Below are 19,394 nucleotides of genomic sequence, written 5' to 3'. Positions count from 1 at the left end.
TTCATATAAATCGCAAACGATCAAATGTGGGTGAAAGATGACAAAATATTTCAGCATAAAAGGAATACAATGTGCGGGAGGGTCTGGGCGGCTGGGTCGTTGCGTGCACGTGGTTGCGTGCATCGGCCGTACCAGGCAGGCCGTACGCAAGCCAGGCTGAGCCGAAGAAAGATGCCGGCAAGTATGCGCGTGAGGGTTGATCTTTCGAACGTGTTATCCGCCTCAGAATCACCGCACCCCATAACGTGGATGCACATTGACGTATCTGTAATAACAACTGTAAGGCTTCTTGCCAAGAGGATAAAGCGACGGTACGGGTTGTCGGGAAAGTTAGATTTATTCCTTGAGGATGGCCTTTTACCACCAGATGAAGAGATACAGGTTCTGCGCGAAAACGATGTTATTAGGTAAATATATTTCGGGAATCCCAAAACATTGCACTACAAACGAAACAAGTGATTTCCCATGATTCAGTAATCATGGGAAATCTACATCTACAGCGGGGTTGGCATAGGGCACAGTGATCTGCCACAACGAAAAGCCTTGTTAAATCAACATATCAAACCTCGCATTAACCGTGATTTCGAATTAACAAAATTCGACTTGACGACATTTCCCAACAGAAAGCGTGTATCTGGTACGATAATTTATAACTATCAAATTATTCCAGGGCTGTATCAGCACATCGCAGCAACACTTCCAACGAAACCTCCACCGTAAGAGCCCCTACCCAAGAAAGGAAACGAAGACGTACCAGCGTGCCCCTCGTCGAAGAGCACGAAAATTTGAGCATTAATGGCGCTACTTGCGCGCCCTTAGATAAAGCTACAGTATCTACCGCTGAGGAAACAGACGAAGCACCAGCCACGAACCAGACTGGTCAACAACATACTGTCCTCCTTCAAGTCCACACGGAGGCCACTACGTCCGCCTGTGACCCTCAGGTTGCGCGCCGCAAACGTGTTCGCAAGCACAAGAAACGGAAACGGACCGTATCTCCCGAACTTGTCGCGACATCCCGAGTGACGAGCTATCAGGCGTCGACTCCAATTCAAACGAATGCAGGAAACAAGCACAAGTTCTTCGATGACGGCAACGAAGACAGCGACAGGGGAGAGCCTATCTCCGAACAGGTTTACTCGAAAGTGCCCTCGGAGCAGACGTATAGTGCGCCTCTGTTGCCACGGCAACCGAAACAACGTTCTTTCCAAGGAGCAGATCCAGTACAAGTGAAGAACAGCAAGGCAGGAAAGGTTAAAGACAGGCTCCAAGTTGTTTGCATGCGCAGCAGTATAGCAGTGATATTTAGGGTATCGCTAATTTGAAGTGTCTAGTTAGAGATTATATAATTAGTATTTTAATTACAATCTGTATAGTAATGATACACAGATAGTGGCATATTGACTGGCATGGATATATAATGGTAAATACAATGAATGCAACAAGAACCCATAAAATAAGATAAGACACCAATATGATAAAGTAATAAAAAAAATAACAGTGGTGATTTCAACAAAGTGATAACTCTTGATGAAATAAAAGGCAGAAGTGGTTTTATAGTGCAATGCCCTTTGTCGGTTTTAGTTGATCATTTGATCTAATCATCTGGATATTAAGAGAATGGATTTCTCAAACTAGTAATAGAAACTGCGCGCGCTTTTATTATTCATTATCATTATTGTTATTCATTACCATCATATCCATCAAACCTTACAATGAAACAATGTATCTCATTTCATTCTCATTCATGATACCCAAATGTGCATTTTTTTAAAATATAAACAGGAGGACTCTCAAGGAAGGGACATAGCATTCACGAGCGCCATCGTGGAGCCTGAACCGCCAATCTGCGTCCCCTTTCGGAATGCTGAAGACGAAAAAGCAGCCGTTCATCATCAGCAACCATACATGGATGAGTACACCCCAACCAGTGGTGATGCGCAAGCGCAGAGATCCTACGACACATTCCCGCCACTCAGAGTGCCCATGGTGGGGAACAACATTGCATTCAAGGTGATGACATTTCTCGAGAGCGGTACTGGGTAATGACTAAGTTAAAGGTATCGCGTAATTGGTAACTTTTTTTTTTTTTTTTCAGTAACGAGTTACCTTTCTGGGAAAGTTTAACTTTTTACTACTTTTGGTGAAAGTAGCTGTAAGATGTAAATGTAGTTAGTGACTCCGACAAATTTACGGATAAAACCAAAATTTTGCGACAGCACTTAGGAGAAAACAAAGGGATTAACTGTCTTTGCCACCACCTACTACCAGTATTAATTTATTTTACAGGTGTTAGAAATGGACGAAAACTACAGTCCGAGAGAATCGTCTTTCAGGGTGGGTATGTCCGAGACATTATGTACGCAGTAATAAATATCCAACAATACGCTACAAAGTATAGCTTGTACTGCGACTGATTATGTTCGGCGTTTGTGCGATTTTTGTTTGTTCGAGAGCACGCTCACATTTTTGCGGCTTTTCTTTGCACAGGAAGGCAAAGTGCTGTCGTTCAACCCGAAAAGCGGTCAAGTGTCCATCCGTCTCACAGAGCCTGTCCCAGACCCGAGTGAGTTTGTGCGGGGCGCAGTACATAGGTGCATGTTAGCAGTAGCAGCAGTATCCAATAACGCAACTTTTTTTAACCCGTGCCTTAATTAATAATGGAAATGCTGAGCCCACTTGAGGTTTGACAATTTCATGTTTCCTATTTTGCTACTAGATCAAATAGATGTAAATAGAAAATGTATTTTGCCTGAAGTTCACTCTGTCACAACTACGTACTAAACAACTAAAAAAAAAAAACTTGCAAAACATACAGGCTTTCTTCTTCTTTTTTTTTTTTTTTTTTGGCCCACCACCGAGCTCAAAGGAACTTTCCTTGCAGTCCTGCAGGAAGCAATCCTTGTACGCTACTAAGCGAATACTATATGCAAATATGCAGCAACACCGAAACACGGTACAGCACAGGGTAAATTCTAATTGAAATGTTCTGTCCTTCACGCAGGTATGTTTGTTCCCATTACGAATGACGGAGAGGGTCCGCCGCTCGTTTACGAAGTGAGCATTGCGCTTTTGCATTCTTAATCGTTAATAATTTCGTTTAACTTGAGACAAAGTAGATTAAATAATTTACATATTTATTTCGCAGGTCAGTCACATCTGGAGTCACCTCCTGCACCCAGTGCTGCTGAGTCACGCGTCTGCGTGAAAGCACACTCCATCGCAGCAAACCTTAGACAGAACTCAGAGTCACGTCACTTCATTAAATACATTGTGTTTCTCACCAGAGTTATGTCAGTCTTCACATACTGCACAGAATGAATGATATCAATAGAGATTACAGACCTACTAGCCTTCTTTCATCAGTTTGTGATATGTCCAGTTACCGAATCTATCCGTTCTTCTCAGGAGCACCATGTTCCGCAGCAGGTGTTGAAGAGACAGTCCTCACCCAAAGCTGCACAAACTCTGCCACACGCTTTATGATGGTCGCAGTTACAGTGCAAAGTATTTCAATTCAAATTGGAGGCAATTATTCGTAATTAACTTAGATTTACATGCATTTTACAGGTTCTTTGTATGCATACGTATAAATTTTATAGAATTATAATTATACATATGTTGCCGAAGAAAACTATCATTGGCAAAACCAAGCCACATGGTGATCAGCATCACACATCACGCAGCTATGCCACAGTGTAAAACCTCAAACTACGAACAGTTCACTAATAGACACTTGTGTTATTCGGTTAAACCCGGTAATGCCCATCTGTACCTCCCAGTTTGCACCATGGTTGGTCAGGCTAAACCCGCCTTCCCCCCCCCCCCCCCCAACCTCCCCCACCCCAAAACAAAACCGATTTTCCATCCGATAGCACCCTATTTGACATAGGTATACCTATTTGTCCCCGAAATAATACCCAACTTTCCTTTCCGATATCAAAAAACCACAAAACCCGACTGCACAAGGGTCTATTCACAAACAGACAAACCAGTTTGCATCATTCTTCATTAATGGTGCTGTCGAATGGGAACCGATAGAGGCAATGCCGCAAACACTTCACACCTACGACGAATAATCCATGGCGCTCGCCTCCTCGACGTTGCGCTTCAAGATTGCGAAGGGCTTCGTGACGTCCAGCAGCAGCGGAGACAGGAGGCCTCGATATCCGCCCGCGATCATCGCCCACCGCAGGATTCTCTCCACCAGGTGCTGTTCGGATTTCTAGGAAGAGAAAGGTGAAGTCTGCAAGAACGTACACCGTAGAGAGAGAGAGAGAGAAAAAGAACTTTTCTTCCACACCTTCGTCGATCCGTGCGTAAGGAGTGGTGCATAGGGTGTGTTTATTAACAGCCCTCGGATGAAGTTTTCATACCTGCATCGTTCTCCCGTCTTGTGGTCTGGAATTAAGAAAATGACCGCCCATCATGGCTCACGTTGTGCGTTGCGTTTCAGTAGAATAATCGTTGGACGGAAGCTGGTTGGAGGACGCACTTCGACATTTATCGAAAGACGTAGGAAACTTTTTTTAAAATTTTGTGTTAGCGCCACAAATCTAATGTGTGGGGGGGACACGGGAGTTAGTATGCGCCCTGGGCAGACTTCGGGGGGAACTATACCGACATTTGACTGGGAAAACGGGCGGAAAATCCGGGGAAACATTGGGCAGCACAGTCAGTGCCGAGATACGAACCCGCGTCACCTCCCAGTGTCGGCATGGAAGGCAATGATTCTAACCAACAACTTCATTAATTGATGAACCCCAATCATCCTCACTCAATGAATAAAGATGATTAGGGAGTTTCATCGCCTGGGGCGATACTCATCCTAACCACGATGCCACGTGAGCTGGTATTTTTTATTAATATAAAAATTGTTTCCCAGATAACTAATGCTTATAGAGGAGCTTCGCACTATAACACACTAGATCTGTTGCAAATGCTCTCAAGGTTCTCCCCCGAGTATTTCACAAAAATCGAAATAATGTCCAGGAGATCTCCAGATCATTTGTTAGGTGCACTGCACCAAGATCTGTAGTGTGGGTCTATGCTAATGAAATTCAAGTTAATGAATTACGTTAATGAAGTTAATGAATTAATGAAATCCGAGTTCTTCATGAACACTCACAGTTAAGAAGTGCAACGCAGAACTTCTCCTGTGAGCCACTGGAAGTAAGGTAGTTGATTGCACGAGGCATATCGTTGCAACTGTGCAAAAAAAGGAGTTGCGTTAAAAAAAAGAAGAATGACAAGAGTGAAACCACAGTGACTTTGAAAGTTACTTCCAAAACTTATTGACATTATATTCACTGTGCATGCATTTTCTGTTTCTCCCCAAGAAAAAGCTGAGATTAAAATTGCCTCGTCCTGGAGGTAATGTCGAGAACCAGAATCCACAACACGTCGCCTGTGATTTCAGCCATGCGACGTATGGAGTCGACGAGTGTTCTGCAGAAAGAAAAGTGTGAGGTTCCTATCGCAAAAAATAGCAATATCGAACAAGTCATGTGGTACGAAGGAGTGTGTGCTTACACTTGACATTCAAGAGGGCATTCTTTCACTCTCTGCTCTGTGACCGATCTCGCCAACGAAAGGCCAAGGTCTCTGTCAGAACACAGCATCTGTAAAGAAATGGGCTGCTGACTTATTTGCAGACGACATCATCTAATGACGGACATCTTAATACCATCATTTCTTAATTTCGGTTGGTAGTTAGTTGTTACACGGAGCGTAGGGTACAGGGGAGTACCAAAGTAAACAATTTGGGAGAGCACTTCTTACAGCAAATGATATCTTCGCACGAAATTCCTCTGACAACGACATCCCGACATCAAGTGATGCTCCAACTTTCGCGGCACCAGCTGCGGTCACGTGACAGAACAGACGTAAAGATTCAGTTCTGCAAACAGGAATTCGGGAACTGTTTGAGAAAATACCTCTACGAATTTGATGCATGTTTCAATTCATATTGCAAAGCGTTGGCACGTCTGAGTCAAGTTTTTGTTTTACCATTCGTCACTTCCAGGTGCACTTCCGCCGGTTTGGCGGGCTCGACAGCAGAAAATGGCCGTTGTCTAACAGAAGCGGCAGGCGATTCTAATTTGTTAGGCTTCGGCGTTTCCTCCTTGTCATTTTCGTCCGAAGCACCGTTTTGAATGCCCTAGTTCGTGTCTCTCCAACGCGAGTTCGTACAGGGATGGCGACGAGCGAGGGATCCGGCGACGGGCTGCTAGGAGCGCCGGCTCAGAACGGCGCCCCAAACAAAGGGGGGCCTATGTCAATCGAACGCATCTACCAGAAGAAAACTCAGCTGGAACATGTTTTGCTTCGCCCGGACACTTACATCGGTTCCGTTGAACCCATTACCCAGAATATGTGGGTTTACGACGGTGAAGAAGTGGGCATGAAGAACCGGCCTATAACGTTCGTGCCCGGTTTGTACAAGATATTCGATGAAATCCTCGTCAATGCCGCCGACAACAAGCAGCGTGACCCCAAGATGGACCGGATTGACGTGGAGATTGACCCCGAAACGAACATGATAAGCATTTGGAATAACGGTAAAGGAATCCCGGTGGTAGAACACAAAGACGAAAAAATGTACGTACCTACCTTGATCTTTGGCCACCTTCTGACTTCGTCCAACTATAACGACGACGAGAAAAAAGTGACAGGAGGTCGAAACGGATTTGGAGCAAAGCTGTGCAACATCTTCAGCACGAAGTTCACCGTAGAGACGTGCTCAAAGGCTGAGAGGCTCGCTTTCAGTCAGACATGGGAGAACAACATGACAAAGACGAGTAAGCCCAAGTTGAAGCCGAAGGACACCGGGGACGACTTCACAAAAATCACGTTCTATCCCGACCTGCCCAAGTTTAAGATGGAAAAGTTGGACCCAGACATGGTGGCACTGATGTCACGGCGAGCTTTCGACTTAGCCGGAACCACGAGGGGCGTCAAGGTGTTCCTCAACAAGAAGAAGCTTCCGGTGAAAGGGTTCAAAGAATACGTGCAGCTCTTTCTCAAGGACAAGGAGGATGAGCAGGGAAAGCCCATCATTCCAATTTATGAGAGCGTTAACGATAGGTAAGAGACCTGACGGAAATTAACCAGGCTGAGGCTGACACATACACGCAAAGCAAAGCACCCACTGCCAGAGTCGGAAAGCGGATGGGGCTTCCCAAGCAGCACATCATCTTGGTCCAATACCGGCTGAACACTGGCAATATTGGTCCAATCTGGGACCAATATTGCCCGATATATAGCCAATATTGGGCTAATCTTGTACCAGTACTGCCGATATATAGCCAATATTGGGCCAATCTCGGACCGGTATTGCCGATATATAGCCAATATTGGGCCAATATATTTTGCTTCTATGGTTGATCCGACAGTTGCAGTCAAGTGCACTAGCCATCGGGAGTCTCTTTCGGACGCAACCCCCTTTTTTTACATTCTCTGTTTCGAAGCGATAGCTTTTTAGGGCCCACCAAAGTTGACAGCCGTGTAGGTCCGTCTGTAACAGCTGCGGAGAGAGAAGGAAGACTACGTTAGAAGATCGAGGCCCGCTTGCACGGACGTTGAGGAACTTCCTCGGTAGCTTGCCAGTGCTCTCCGAATGAGCAGCGTCGAGAAAACGGCAGTACATGCCCGAAGCAGTACTGAGGACACTGCTGAGGAATCTCGACGTTCATACAAGTGGACCCCGGATCGGAAGACGGAACCTTTCTTCTCTCTCTCAAATAGCTGATAATGTCAGAAATTAAAAGTACTGCACATGGAAATCTTAGAGTGCCGTTTGGGTTGAACACTAAGCTTCGATTCCTGTACAGGTGGGAAGTCGCGGTCGCCCTGAGTGACAGCGGAGACTTCCAGCAGATGAGCTTCGTGAACAGCATAGCCACCACTAAGGGCGGCACGCACGTGGACTATGTGTCGGACCACGTGGTCAAGAAGGTCCAGGAGATGGTCAAGAAGAAGAACAAAGCCGGGGTGAAGATCCAGAACAAGCAAGTGAAGGACCATATGTGGGTTTTCATCAACTGTCTCATTGAGAATCCGACGTTCGACTCTCAGACCAAGGAGAACATGACCCTGCAAGTATGTCTGTTTCACATCTGTATCACTACGAGAGGAAACAGTAGCTGAGGCCAATGAAACTCAGAGGGACAATTACAACACCTGGTTGGTTGCTTGGAGTAAGGTAGTTCAACTACTGTAGTTGTAGTAGCTCAACAGTACTTCAACTACTAACTACTTTGCGATGGAGTAGTTTAACTAGTAGTTCATCTACTTTTTCAGGGGAGGTAGTTGAGACTACTACTTTAACTACTGCAATGTATTTTAACTACATCTATAAGTACTTAACGTTGTCCATCAACACCAATCCCATTCTATAATGTTCTTGGACACCTAAATATGAATCACAAGCAGCGATAAAAGTGAAGATTTAGTACACATGCACAACACAATTGCTCTGCACCTCCATTCTCATCAAACAAGTAGCTCAAGGTAAAAGCATGAAGCACAATCGTGCTGTAAAGCTTGCGGCAAAATCGGAAGTAGTTGGCGCCTGCAGTAACCTAACTACTGTAGTTAACTACTCAAAATAGTAGTTTCTGCAAGTAGTTGATAACTACTTTTAAATTACAATCAAGTAGTTTAACTACACGTAGTTAACTAATGGCCATCACTGCAACTAGTATGCTACGATCCTCGTTTTAGGTAAAGAGCTTCGGCTCCAAGTGCGACCCGAGCGAGAAGTTTTACACGCAAGTCCTCAAGTGCGGCATCGTCGAGGCAGTCATGTCCTGGCTGGCCTTCAAGGCGCAGAAACAGCTGGGCCAGAAGTGCAGCTCCAAAAAGCACTCCAAGCTCAAGGGGATCCCCAAGCTGGAGGACGCCAACGACGCCGGCACGCGCAACTCCATCGACTGCACCCTCATCCTGACGGAGGGGGACTCGGCCAAGACGCTGGCCGTGTCGGGGCTCGCCGTCGTGGGGAGGGACAAGTTCGGGGTCTTTCCGCTCCGCGGGAAGATGCTCAACGTCCGCGAGGCGTCCCACAAGCAGATCCTGGAGAACGCCGAGATCAACAACCTCATCAAGATCCTGGGGCTGCAGTACAAGAAGAAGTACGAGACGGAGGACGACCTGCGCACACTCCGCTACGGTCGGCTCATGATCATGACCGATCAGGACCAGGACGGGTCCCACATCAAGGGCCTCCTCATCAACTTCATCCACCACAACTGGCCGTCCCTCCTGAGGCTTCCGTTCCTGGAGGAATTCATCACGCCGATTGTGAAGGCCAGCAAGGGGAAGACTGAGCTCTCTTTCTATTCGCTGCCAGAGTTTGAAGAGTGGAAGGCGGCCACGGAAGACTGGCAACGTTGGAGAGTAAAGTACTACAAAGGTGATTTTTTTTTCCCCCTTTTAGGCAGTACAGTGCTTGGGCGAGGCACGCACTGACAGTGTTTCCGTGGCTTGCAACTTGTCAGTGTTGATTTTGTGTGGTGCTCGAACAATTGGATGTTCATTCGACAATTTCTGGATGTTATGTTATAATGAAATCTGGCAGCTTTTATCGGAGTAAATATGGGTCTCGTGTTCTTAATCAACTGGTTCTAGAACCGTTTTGAGTAGATAGGTGAGTAGAGGTTTGCTCAAAAAGTACCTGGGAGCACATAATGGGGGAGTGCTATAGGCATCCAGTGTACTCTGAACTTCCACTTGCTCCAGTTAACATGATTTGGTTTTGGTACTCACAGGTTTGGGTACCAGCACCGCCAAAGAGGCAAAGGAGTACTTCTCCGACATGCTCCGCCATCGCATCCGTTTCCGGTACCAGGGCGGAGAGGACGATCGTGCCATCGAATTGGCCTTCAGCAAGAAGATGGTGGATCAGCGGAAGGAGTGGCTCCGCAGCGGAATGGAGGAACGCAAACAACGTAGAGAGCTGGGCCTACCTGAAGTGTACCTGTACGGCAAGGAGACCAAGGCCGTCACTTTTGAAGACTTCGTCAACAAGGAGCTCATCCTCTACAGCAACATGGACAACGAGCGATCCATTCCGTCACTCGTGGACGGCCTCAAACCGGGACAGCGTAAAGTGCTGTTCACGTGCTTCAAGAGAAACCTGAAGCGTGAGATCAAAGTTGCCCAGCTGGCCGGTTCCGTCGCGGAGCACTCTGCATACCATCACGGCGAGGTGTCTCTCATGGCCACAATCATCAACTTGGCACAGAATTTTGTGGGCAGCAACAACATCAACCTCCTGCTGCCCATTGGTCAGTTTGGTACGCGTCTGCAAGGTGGCAAAGATGCCGCCAGCCCCCGATACATCTTCACCATGCCCAGTCCCATCGCGCGATGCGTCATGCCATCCTTCGACGATCCCATCCTGCACTACCTGTTCGACGACAACCTCCGTATCGAACCGGAGTTCTACATCCCGATCCTTCCCATGGTACTCGTGAATGGGGCGGAAGGGATCGGGACGGGTTGGAGCACGAAAGTGCCCAACTACAACCCCCGAGCGATCGTCGCCAACATTCGGCGCATGCTCGCAGGCGAGGAACCGCAGCCCATGAAGCCCTGGTTCAAGAACTTCCGCGGCACCATCGACCAAGTGGAGTCTCAGAAATTCCTCATCAGCGGAGAAGTGTCGCTGCTCAGCTCGACCACCATCGAGATAACGGAACTTCCCGTTCGCACGTGGACGCAGACATACAAGGAGCAGGTGCTGGAGACGATGCTCCACGGGTCGGAAAAGGTTCCGGCCCTGATCACAGACTACAAGGAATACCACACGGACACCACGGTCCGCTTCGTGGTCACGATGACCGAAGAGAAGTTGTCGCGCGCTCGAGACGAAGGGCTCCACAAGGTGTTCAAGTTGCAGACGACGCTGTCGACGTCCTGCATGGTACTGTTCGATTCCAACGGTGTCCTCAGCTCGTACAGCACACCGGATGAGATTCTGCGAGAGTTTTTCACGACCCGTCTGGAGGCCTACAAGAAGCGAAAGGCTTACATGATGGGCCTTCTCGAGGCAGAAACGAAGAAGCTGGAGAACCAGGCCCGCTTCATCCTGGAGAAGATCGAGGGGGTCGTCAAGGTCGAGAACCGCAGGAAGGTAGAAATGATAAGAACCCTCGTGGACCGCGGCTACGACGCGGACCCGTTGATAGAGTGGAAGAAGCAGCTCAAACAGAAACAGGGAGAAGAGGAAGAAGAACAGGACGACGGGGCAGAGTCCCAAGGAGAGGAGGAGCGGGACGAAAGTGCCGAGAGCTACAACTACCTTCTGGGCATGCCCCTGTGGAGCCTGACACGGGAAAGGAAAGAGGACCTCTTGAAAAAGCGAGACGAAAAGCGCGCGGAGCTCGAAGCCCTCCGCAAGAAGTCCCCCGAGCACCTGTGGGAGGAGGACCTCACCGCTTTCGAGGCAAAGCTGGACGAGGTCGAGAAGCAGGAGAGGGAAGACGAGACGAGCACCGTCAAGACCGTCGTCAAGACGGGAAAAGGTCGGGCGAAATCCGCCAAGAACACGTCGGAAGAAACTAAGCCGGCCGTCGATGGGGAACGCGTCATTCCCAAGGTGGACTGGGAGGCGAAGAAGAAAGCCCCAGCCGGTACGGCGGGCAAAGGTCGACAAAAGAAGAGCGAGGACGGCGGAGTCAAGACGGAGGCCGGCGACAGCCCCGGCGGCGAGAAACCCGAGAAGGCGCCGCGTAAGCGTAAGCCCGCCACTCCCAAGTCGGACAAGAAAAGGTCCCCTACGAAGAAGAGGAATCCCTGGTCGGAGGATTCCGACTCCGACGAGGTCGACGACTTCTCATTCTCCGAGGGTGAGGACGAAGACGATGTGGTCCCCGCGAGGGCGCCACAGAAGAAGCGGGTGCAGAGCGACGAAGAACCGATGGTTATCGAAGACAAAGGCAGCGACGAGGACGTCCCGCAGCAGAACGGAAAAGAGAAAAGCATGTTTGACAGCGACAGCGATGTCGAGTTGGTTCCTCTCTCGAAGCGAGTGAGCGGCGGCGGCGAAGAAGCGTTTGACTCCCTCTTCGACGGAGACAAGAAAGAAGAGAGCAAGCCGAAACCAGCACCTAAACCCGCACCCAAAGCAGCAACGGCAGCAGCAGCACCCAAGCCCAAGAAGCCAGCCAAGAAGGCATTAGACAGCGACGACGAAGTGTCCGAGGAAGAATTCAAGCCCAAGCCCAAAAAAGCCACCGGGGGTGCAGGCAGGGGGCGGAAGAAGAAGAACGATTCGGACGGGGAGAAGCCCAAGCAGAGCAAGGCCAAGAAGGCAAAACGCGCCGCGGATTCCTCGGACGAGGACGACAACTTTGACGACATGGACGCCGCCCCAGCGTTTTCCCGCACGACGACGGGTCGCACACGCGCTCCCGTCAAATATAACTTTGGCAGCGACTCCGAGGAGGACTGATCGTCGGACGCGCCGTCTCGTCTTCAGTTTAGTTTTGTGGTGAAGTTATTATTGTTATTTATGTGCTCTTTTCACCGTCATTGTATTCTGAGAGAGGCGTCATGAAGGACTATGATGTGTCGAGGTGGTAATCGCGCATTTTATCTTGTAAAACAAAGAAACTGGAGTTTTATCCTCCTTCTCTCGCTTAGTTTTATCACGAGCCACTTTTAGTTTTTAACATAAGCCACAAACTAAGTTATCGGTGTTTCGTCTGTCGTATGTTAATAAAAGCAAGTATGTGTCCCGTACCCGTTGCGTAAAGCCTTCGAAGGGCTTGGCAAATGCCTGCTTTGGTGAGAAGCTTTTATGTGGGATTCCATCTTTATTCGTTCCTTCGTATGACTGGAAATACACAAATGTAAGGTAACCACACGCATGTGCAGAGTGATTTTTCGGCTAACGTCAACATGTCTGGCAAAAAGCACTTCTCGCAAATGCACGTGAGCCACGTACGTCCAACCTGACCATGTCTTTCGAAGCCACAGGAAAGTCTGGGTAAGCAACGCAGCAATTTTGAGCTCGTTGGTATGGGTACGATCTTCGTCGTGCCCAAATACAGTCGAGCACGTTTATAACGATGTTGACGGGAACGCAAAATCCGATCGTTATATCGAGAGTATCGTTATGCGTGAACTGCCGCGAAATCTCCCGTAGAAATAACGTTGTAGGACGCCGCTGACCATGCGGGTTTGTTGAGAGCACAAGCATTTTATCTGGCCCTAGATTGACGCAGCTTTACATCGAAAGCTTTTCCGTGGACAACATAACATCGAGTCATGCCTTTCCTCATCAAAAACTCGCCCCGAAACCGCAAACAGCGTCGTAGCACACACGCAGCAAACCAGAAAAAAAACAAACTTAGGGTCGAGAAAAACGACGTGGAAAAGGAGCAACCTCCTCTACTTCTCGCGAGCGCCTTCGAAGTCGCCGTGCGGATAAACGCACCGCGTTCTCACTTTAATGTTCGCAAAGGCAGAGGCGGTTGAAAATGCCTCCTTAATTTGTTTTAAATTTAAAAATTGAATCTTGCTTCTCGGTTTTCGCACGTTTTCCCAGCCGCCGGTATAATTTTGATCGCTATAAGCGAACGAAAGCTTTCACGACAAGTTTTTTTTAGTTCCGTGTCAGCACCGCGCAGCAACTGTAGCTATGCGCGGCGTGCAGACATGGACAGGTTGGGAGAGGACAGCAGGAAGGAGTGGGGAGGGGGGGTTAGTATGCGTCCTGGGCCGACTTCAGGGGGAACTGTGCCGGCATTGCTCTGGAAAGTCTTCGGAAAACCCAGGGGAAACCTCAGACAGCACACACGGTGGTAGGATGCGAACCCACAACCTCCCACTCTTCAGCAAGGCCTTGGGTATGACTTCGACCGGTTACACAACATAACGGTCAGCCATCTACACCTATTCGCTTCTGTCGTAATTTTATTCGCGTGAAACGAAAACGATGCGCGCAGACGAAGTGTGTTCAGCGTCTGAAGGAACATAGCACAACCTGGAGGAATACCCGTACGTGTGTCTGTCTGTCTCGTTCTTCCTGGTGCCTATAAGCTCAGGCTTTTTCAACTATTGAATTTATTCCCCAGCTTAATACTTGCACTTATGCTGTGTTAACATAACCTGCGTTCGTTTCATTCGGTAATCCTGGCCGGTTCATTTGGTCCGCTGTACCTTGAAAACCGGCACTACTTCATTACGAAATGAGGCACAAACCTCTGCAGGCTTCACCATGGTAAGGATATGGTAACGTGCCCAGCCGTCTCTTTCCGTTTTTTTTTTTTTCGACAAAAATCGATTGTATAGGTTACGAATTTAACGGAGACGACCAGAAAATCGCATCGTCATACTAGTACGTTCGTTATAAAGGAATTCGTTACAAATGTTCGAAATATACATTAGTCCTACGATCCCAGACAAGAAAGTTCGTTATAGCGATTTGTTCGTTGATATGGAATTCGTTCTAAAAGTGCTTGTGACGTCGTACTCGGGGGATATCGTAACGGTGTACGGACAGATGTAAAGAACGGATCTACATAGTTGCATTCGTGGTATTGGGGGTAATAGTGGCGTCGGAAGCCGGCACCGGGAATACCAGAAACTCATCCGGCCCCGAGATGCGCGGTTTTGGTTTCAACACACGTGTTCATTCCGGGATATTTGAATAAAATACAAACCCTTTCAACGAGGATTGTCTCCTATTCTGCTGCCTCACTTTTGCCCGAGAACTCCAATTAAATAATTAATTTTAGGAGTGATTTACTCTCTACCCTATCCGAGGTGTCGTTAAAAATATGTCACGAATAAAAAAAAAAAACACGGTGTATAAATATCAAATCGCTATACTATCCACCTATAGTTGAATTATAGTCCTATATGCGTTGTTTGCAGTTCCTCACGATTTACTTGGTGAAACGGTTGTAATTAGACAAGATACTATACATAATACAGCGCCTTTTACGACACAGATTCGAAAACATTCTCATTTTATACATTTCGGAGACCAGCTCCCGTGGCATAGTGGTTAGGACGATATCGCTTTCCACGCCGAGACTGGGAGGTGACACGGGTTCGAATACTGTCACCGGCTGTGCTGTCTGAGGTTTTCCCTGGGTTTTCCCAAGACTTTCCAGATGAATGTCGGCACAGATCCCCCTGAAGTCGGCCCAGGACGCATACTAACCCCCAATTCCGCACTCCTTCCCGCTGTCCACTCTCCATCTGTCCACGTCTGTACGCCGCTCATAGCCACAGTTGCTTCGCGGCGCTAACACGGAATTTAAAAAAAAAACAAGAATAAAAAAAAACATTTCGGAGAGTTGACAGACTGGAGGGAACGATAACTATACAGACCTGCAATCCGACGACTATCCAGTGAAATTTCAAAACACGCCCCGATACTGATGGCGCTGAGTCTGGTATGATAATGAGGCCATAATAGAGTGTGTTACTGCCGTAGTAGTTAGACCGTTGGCAACGTCACCGTCAGGGGCGGATTTAGACCCTCACCTGATGATTTGGGGCGATCGCTCCTGGATCCGCCACTGGTCCACCGTGACTCTTTAGACGACACTCACATGTTTACTAACACGTGACGTCACGAGAAGACCGGTTCGAGACTATAGTTTGCTGTGGTGGGCAAGAAGCGCGAAAAATGCGTCGGCTGATAAAGCTGATAAAGCCCACCAGCATGCTTGACGCAGGGGCGCACGTCGTCAATATACCGTACCTACCGGAAGGGTAGCGTTCATGCCTCAGAATCTTATCTGTTGCTGGTGCGGTGGCACCTCGGAAGCCAAGTTTTCAACGGTTACTTATAACACTCACTGCCGTTGCGGTTTCAAACTCAAGCGAAAGTTGCGAGTAATATGGCTTGGGCTAATGGCAGTAGGGTCACAAGCGTTTGGCGTGTTCTAAAAAGCAAATTAGGATTACGACTTCCTGGTCACAACGCCCGGTCTACATAACACTTCTGCAACAGTATACGGCTTAGCGGTGGTGGTCAAAATTAAAAGTGGAGCTGCAACAAGTCCAATTGCCAGTGAAGTGGGACTATACCACACTCCTACATAAAAAAACACACGCTAAAAAAACACTTCACTCTGAAATTGCCCGCATAGGACGCTTTTGGTTTTCAAGTGGTTCCACTCGGGGTTCCAATTCAATTTTCTAAGCAGCGAGCCTTTCGGAGTGCCTTGGACATCGAAGGATGAAGAAGCAGATGGCTCCCAAGAAACTATAATAGATATTTTATGCTGAAAAAAAAAAGCAAGATGTTCTGAAGCAGCAGAAGGGGCTGCAACTATTTTTGAATGTGGCATACATAATTTGCTGTTAGCCCAGACACATATGTGTGCGCTATGAGTGTCATTCCAGGCTCTGCTCCACCTGAATCCAACCTCAGATGGAGCAGGGTAGGTGGATCTAAATTCTGCACTAGCGCGGCGTACAGAAGTGGACACATGGAGAGAGGACAGCAGGAAGGAGTAGGGGAAAGAGTGGAACTGTTCCATAAACCGCTGAAGGTGGGACCAGCTGGACTTCCAATTGGTTCCAGCTGGGCATTTTTGCTCGAGATCTTTCATGTTCTTATGCACCTTGATGCTTGTGTTACGTCTGTCAGTGTTTCATCATCGCTGGCGTCATCAACTGCACGCGCTATCCTGACCTCGCGGCAGCACGAGAGCGTTCGCGTTCTATCCTCGACCCGCTAACATGGAGCGGAGGCTGAACGACCCACCTCAACCTGGCGACACTCCGACAGGGCATGAACCATACGATGGGACTAAGGATGACGGCAGCCCAAAGAAGCTGAAACAGAAGACTAGACAACGGAAAGACAAAAAGAAGAGCAGGAAGAAGACCCAACTTGCCACTGAACCAGCCGTTATGGTAACGGACGCCAGGACACCTTCTATTATCTGCCAGCAATGGCCATCCGTAACTTTTACCGATATGCGAGCAGAAGAAACGCCGAACGCACCGTCGCTTGCCCTGAGCGAAAACTTGTCTTCACTCCTCTTCAACGGCACGTCCGTGGAGCCGGGCAGCGTAGTCACCCCACGGCAACCTCCTGTACTCGCGCACTCCGCAGGACACGTCAAAGAAGACCGAAGAAACTTATCTCCAGCAGCCGGCAAGCTTTCTCCCGATAGAGCATCTCCAGCAGCACACAAGCTTACAGCCGCAGAGGCCGACGAGACTTCGAAGTCAGCAGATGCTGATGAAGCACCGACGGGGAAGCCATTAAGACCAGCTTTGCGAACACCAAAGCACGAACGTCTCGCATCAAAGTCCATCGTAACTGACATTAGTTCTGGTTATCTGATCGAGGGCGACGTTGATTTAATTCGCTCGTTGGTTACCTCCGAAGCCACCGAAGACACCAGTCACTCGGGTGGGCCCTCATGCATAGAGACCGAGCTGGTGCCGAGCGAATACGCATATCGCAATAACTTTCACTGGATCTTCTATACACTACTTCACTGCGTGGCGGCAGCCATAGTAAGTCTCTTGACGAGGCGTCTGAAGCTCGTACCGAAGGGGAAGATCACCTTCTACATCTCCTTAAGCCTCCTCGTAAATTCCATGCCCGGTGCCTTTGGGGTGAAACGACCTTTCGGGCCAATGAATCTACAGCCTCTAATTTTTCTCCGCTCGTTTTTCGCCGTTTCTGCCTCTATCTTCAGGGCCATGGCCCTGGTCTTCCTGCAAATCTCCGACGTCGTTGCCATCGGTACCTTAATTCCGATGGGAGTTTCCGTAGCATCTGCGATAGTTCTCCGGGAAAAGATCTACAAGCTTCAGTGGATCGCGATGATCTTGAATGTCTTGGGTGTCGTCTTCATAATTCAACCGGCGTCCCTGTACGGTGGACAAGGGTACGAACTGAATCACCTGACAGGCGTCCTGATGGCCCTCGGAAGCGTCTTGTCGATTGTCCAGTTGCTTGTGGTGGTGAGGTACATGAGGAACATGACAGCGCTCAGGTTGAGCTTCAACTGCAGTTGTAGCCGTGTCGCTTTGTCACTGGCGGTAACCATGCTGACTGGAGGCTACCGGGACCTCTTCGTCGGACGCTTCATGGGGTCTCTGGTGATGTTGAGCGACGTCAATTTCGCGTCGCTGGTGTTACTGGGTCGGGCCTTGTCACAGGAGACTGCGGCGGCGGTGACGACTCTAAAGCAATGCATCGACATTGTGCTGTCGATTTTGGTGGAGATTATTTTTCTAAACGAGTACCCGAACGAGTGGGGCCTTGCCGGTTCGACCGTGATCTTATTCTCTAGTTTCCTGGTGGGCTACGATAAGATAATGCGTTCTTACAAGTGGAACGTTCTGGCTGGCATTAGAAAGGCGGATGGAAGGACAACCCGCACGGAGCATTGAACTTCCTTTTTGAAGTACTGTATACGTACGGTGAAATATGACACGCAAAATAGTATATCATTTGTGTTCGATGTATCGATTTCGTTTGGTTCTCTGACGCACATCGCTGCCGTTCCTTAAGGCATACATCCGCCTGGCACGCTGACTGCTTGCCCAGACAAAAATCTGGAATGAACATTTCAAAGTGGTTTGTCTCACTTTGAACGTGGGACCATTTAGTAACTGACCAGTTGAAAGTGGGATCATGTAGTTTCATGATGGTCCCAGTTGAATTGATACAGCGGTCCCTTCTCTACTAAGTGGTCCCGCATCCGGGCACTTAGCAGCTGGGACCACTGAATACGTGGCCGAAAATAATTGGTAGAAATGCACATATCCTCAAGTAATGTTTATTCTGCTAAAAGCATGCACTGAGCAGAAAGAATCGTCAATATTACATCTCTCTGAACGTTTGTTTTCGTCTTCGGTTGCCGTGGCAGGGATCGCTATCTCCTGTCCAATATATTTGCGTTTTACTGCGCTTTCTAAGACAATGCGATGACAATATGTGATTCCTACGCGAAACACACTGTCGATATCCCGGAAGAGTTTTGACGCTGTAAGATGACGTGGGAGATGGGTGAGAGTAGCCACGGAGGGGACGAGAGACAAAATATAAAATAAAAATGAAGCAGAAAAATATATCTGGGTCGTACGTATCGTATACTTTGCCTTGGAGATTAACGAACAGAACATGAACGAACGGAGACACAGCCAATGTGCTTCACATGAGAGCTAAAGCCCCCCGAACGTCCCCCGCCTGCTGTAATGACGGAATCAAGACAAACCGAGCTCGACTAACACCCGCGGTGTGGGCACTACATCCATATGCGGTATCTCAAACACGGTAATAACCCAGGGTTGCCTATTGGAATCCTACAGCCGGCTGTGCTGTTTCTCCCCCCCCCCCCGTGTTCCCAGCACATCTACGCCGAAGTCGGCCCAGGACTGCCAGGTCTTATACCCAGTGT

General features: G+C 48.4%; 4 protein-coding genes across 6 annotated transcripts; 3 read left to right on the top strand and 1 right to left on the bottom strand.

The window, feature by feature from the left end:
* The first annotated feature begins 102 nt into the window (after positions 1-102).
* On the top strand, positions 103-3,283 carry LOC135391978 (uncharacterized). The gene is made up of 7 exons (XM_064622569.1): positions 103-407; positions 671-1,253; positions 1,786-2,013; positions 2,290-2,337; positions 2,491-2,566; positions 3,005-3,057; positions 3,149-3,283. The coding sequence occupies exons 1-7, from the start codon at positions 172-174 to the stop codon at positions 3,206-3,208; spliced, it is 1,284 nt and encodes a 427-aa protein (XP_064478639.1). The 5' UTR covers positions 103-171; the 3' UTR covers positions 3,209-3,283.
* On the bottom strand, positions 3,121-5,890 carry LOC135391979 (uncharacterized). Of its 3 annotated transcripts, none has more exons than XM_064622570.1 (6): positions 5,782-5,890; positions 5,533-5,621; positions 5,362-5,448; positions 5,129-5,208; positions 4,304-4,401; positions 3,121-4,225 (listed from the first exon to the last, which is right to left on the bottom strand). In XM_064622570.1, exons 1-6 carry the CDS (start codon positions 5,821-5,823, stop codon positions 4,067-4,069), a joined length of 555 nt encoding a protein of 184 aa, XP_064478640.1. In that variant the 5' UTR covers positions 5,824-5,890; the 3' UTR covers positions 3,121-4,066. The 3 variants fall into 3 exon arrangements, with proteins under 3 accessions (XP_064478640.1, XP_064478641.1, XP_064478642.1); XM_064622571.1 differs by lacking the exon at positions 5,782-5,890 and adding an exon at positions 5,687-5,775; XM_064622572.1 differs by lacking the exon at positions 5,782-5,890 and adding an exon at positions 5,677-5,765.
* A 140-nt stretch (positions 5,891-6,030) lies between these two features.
* On the top strand, positions 6,031-12,747 carry LOC135391975 (DNA topoisomerase 2-alpha-like). The gene is made up of 4 exons (XM_064622566.1): positions 6,031-7,086; positions 7,833-8,100; positions 8,725-9,415; positions 9,771-12,747. Exons 1-4 carry the CDS (start codon positions 6,197-6,199, stop codon positions 12,455-12,457), a joined length of 4,536 nt encoding a protein of 1,511 aa, XP_064478636.1. The 5' UTR covers positions 6,031-6,196; the 3' UTR covers positions 12,458-12,747.
* A 3,886-nt stretch (positions 12,748-16,633) lies between these two features.
* Positions 16,634-18,459, top strand: LOC135393507 (uncharacterized). The gene has a single exon (XM_064623918.1). The coding sequence runs from the start codon at positions 16,711-16,713 to the stop codon at positions 18,382-18,384; it is 1,674 nt and encodes a 557-aa protein (XP_064479988.1). The 5' UTR covers positions 16,634-16,710; the 3' UTR covers positions 18,385-18,459.
* The last annotated feature ends 935 nt before the right edge of the window (positions 18,460-19,394 follow it).

The sequence above is a fragment of the Ornithodoros turicata genome, chromosome 4 (assembly GCF_037126465.1).
Source record: "Ornithodoros turicata isolate Travis chromosome 4, ASM3712646v1, whole genome shotgun sequence".
NCBI lineage: Eukaryota > Metazoa > Arthropoda > Arachnida > Ixodida > Argasidae > Ornithodoros > Ornithodoros turicata.
The sequence above is the reverse complement of the archived record's forward strand: the minus strand, read 5'-3'. Positions and strand labels throughout refer to the sequence as shown.

Bases quoted from the DNA above. Each gene is read 5' to 3' on its own strand.
- LOC135391978 (XM_064622569.1), top strand. From the start codon at position 172: ATGCCGGCAAGTATGCGCGTGAGGGTTGATCTTTCGAACGTGTTATCC. The intron at 2,014-2,289 runs GTGATGACATTT...TTTATTTTACAG, and splicing joins GGAACAACATTGCATTCAAG to GTGTTAGAAATGGACGAAAA. The intron at 3,058-3,148 runs GTGAGCATTGCG...TTTATTTCGCAG, and splicing joins GTCCGCCGCTCGTTTACGAA to GTCAGTCACATCTGGAGTCA.
- LOC135391979 (XM_064622570.1), bottom strand. From the start codon at position 5,823: ATGTCGTTGTCAGAGGAATTTCGTGCGAAGATATCATTTGCT. The intron at 5,622-5,781 runs GTAAGAAGTGCT...ATTTCTTTACAG, and splicing joins GTGCGAAGATATCATTTGCT to ATGCTGTGTTCTGACAGAGA. The intron at 5,449-5,532 runs GTAAGCACACAC...TTCTTTCTGCAG, and splicing joins TGCCCTCTTGAATGTCAAGT to AACACTCGTCGACTCCATAC.
- LOC135391975 (XM_064622566.1), top strand. From the start codon at position 6,197: ATGGCGACGAGCGAGGGATCCGGCGACGGGCTGCTAGGAGCGCCGGCT. The intron at 7,087-7,832 runs GTAAGAGACCTG...ATTCCTGTACAG, and splicing joins TATGAGAGCGTTAACGATAG to GTGGGAAGTCGCGGTCGCCC. The intron at 9,416-9,770 runs GTGATTTTTTTT...TGGTACTCACAG, and splicing joins GAGAGTAAAGTACTACAAAG to GTTTGGGTACCAGCACCGCC.
- LOC135393507 (XM_064623918.1), top strand. From the start codon at position 16,711: ATGGAGCGGAGGCTGAACGACCCACCTCAACCTGGCGACACTCCGACA.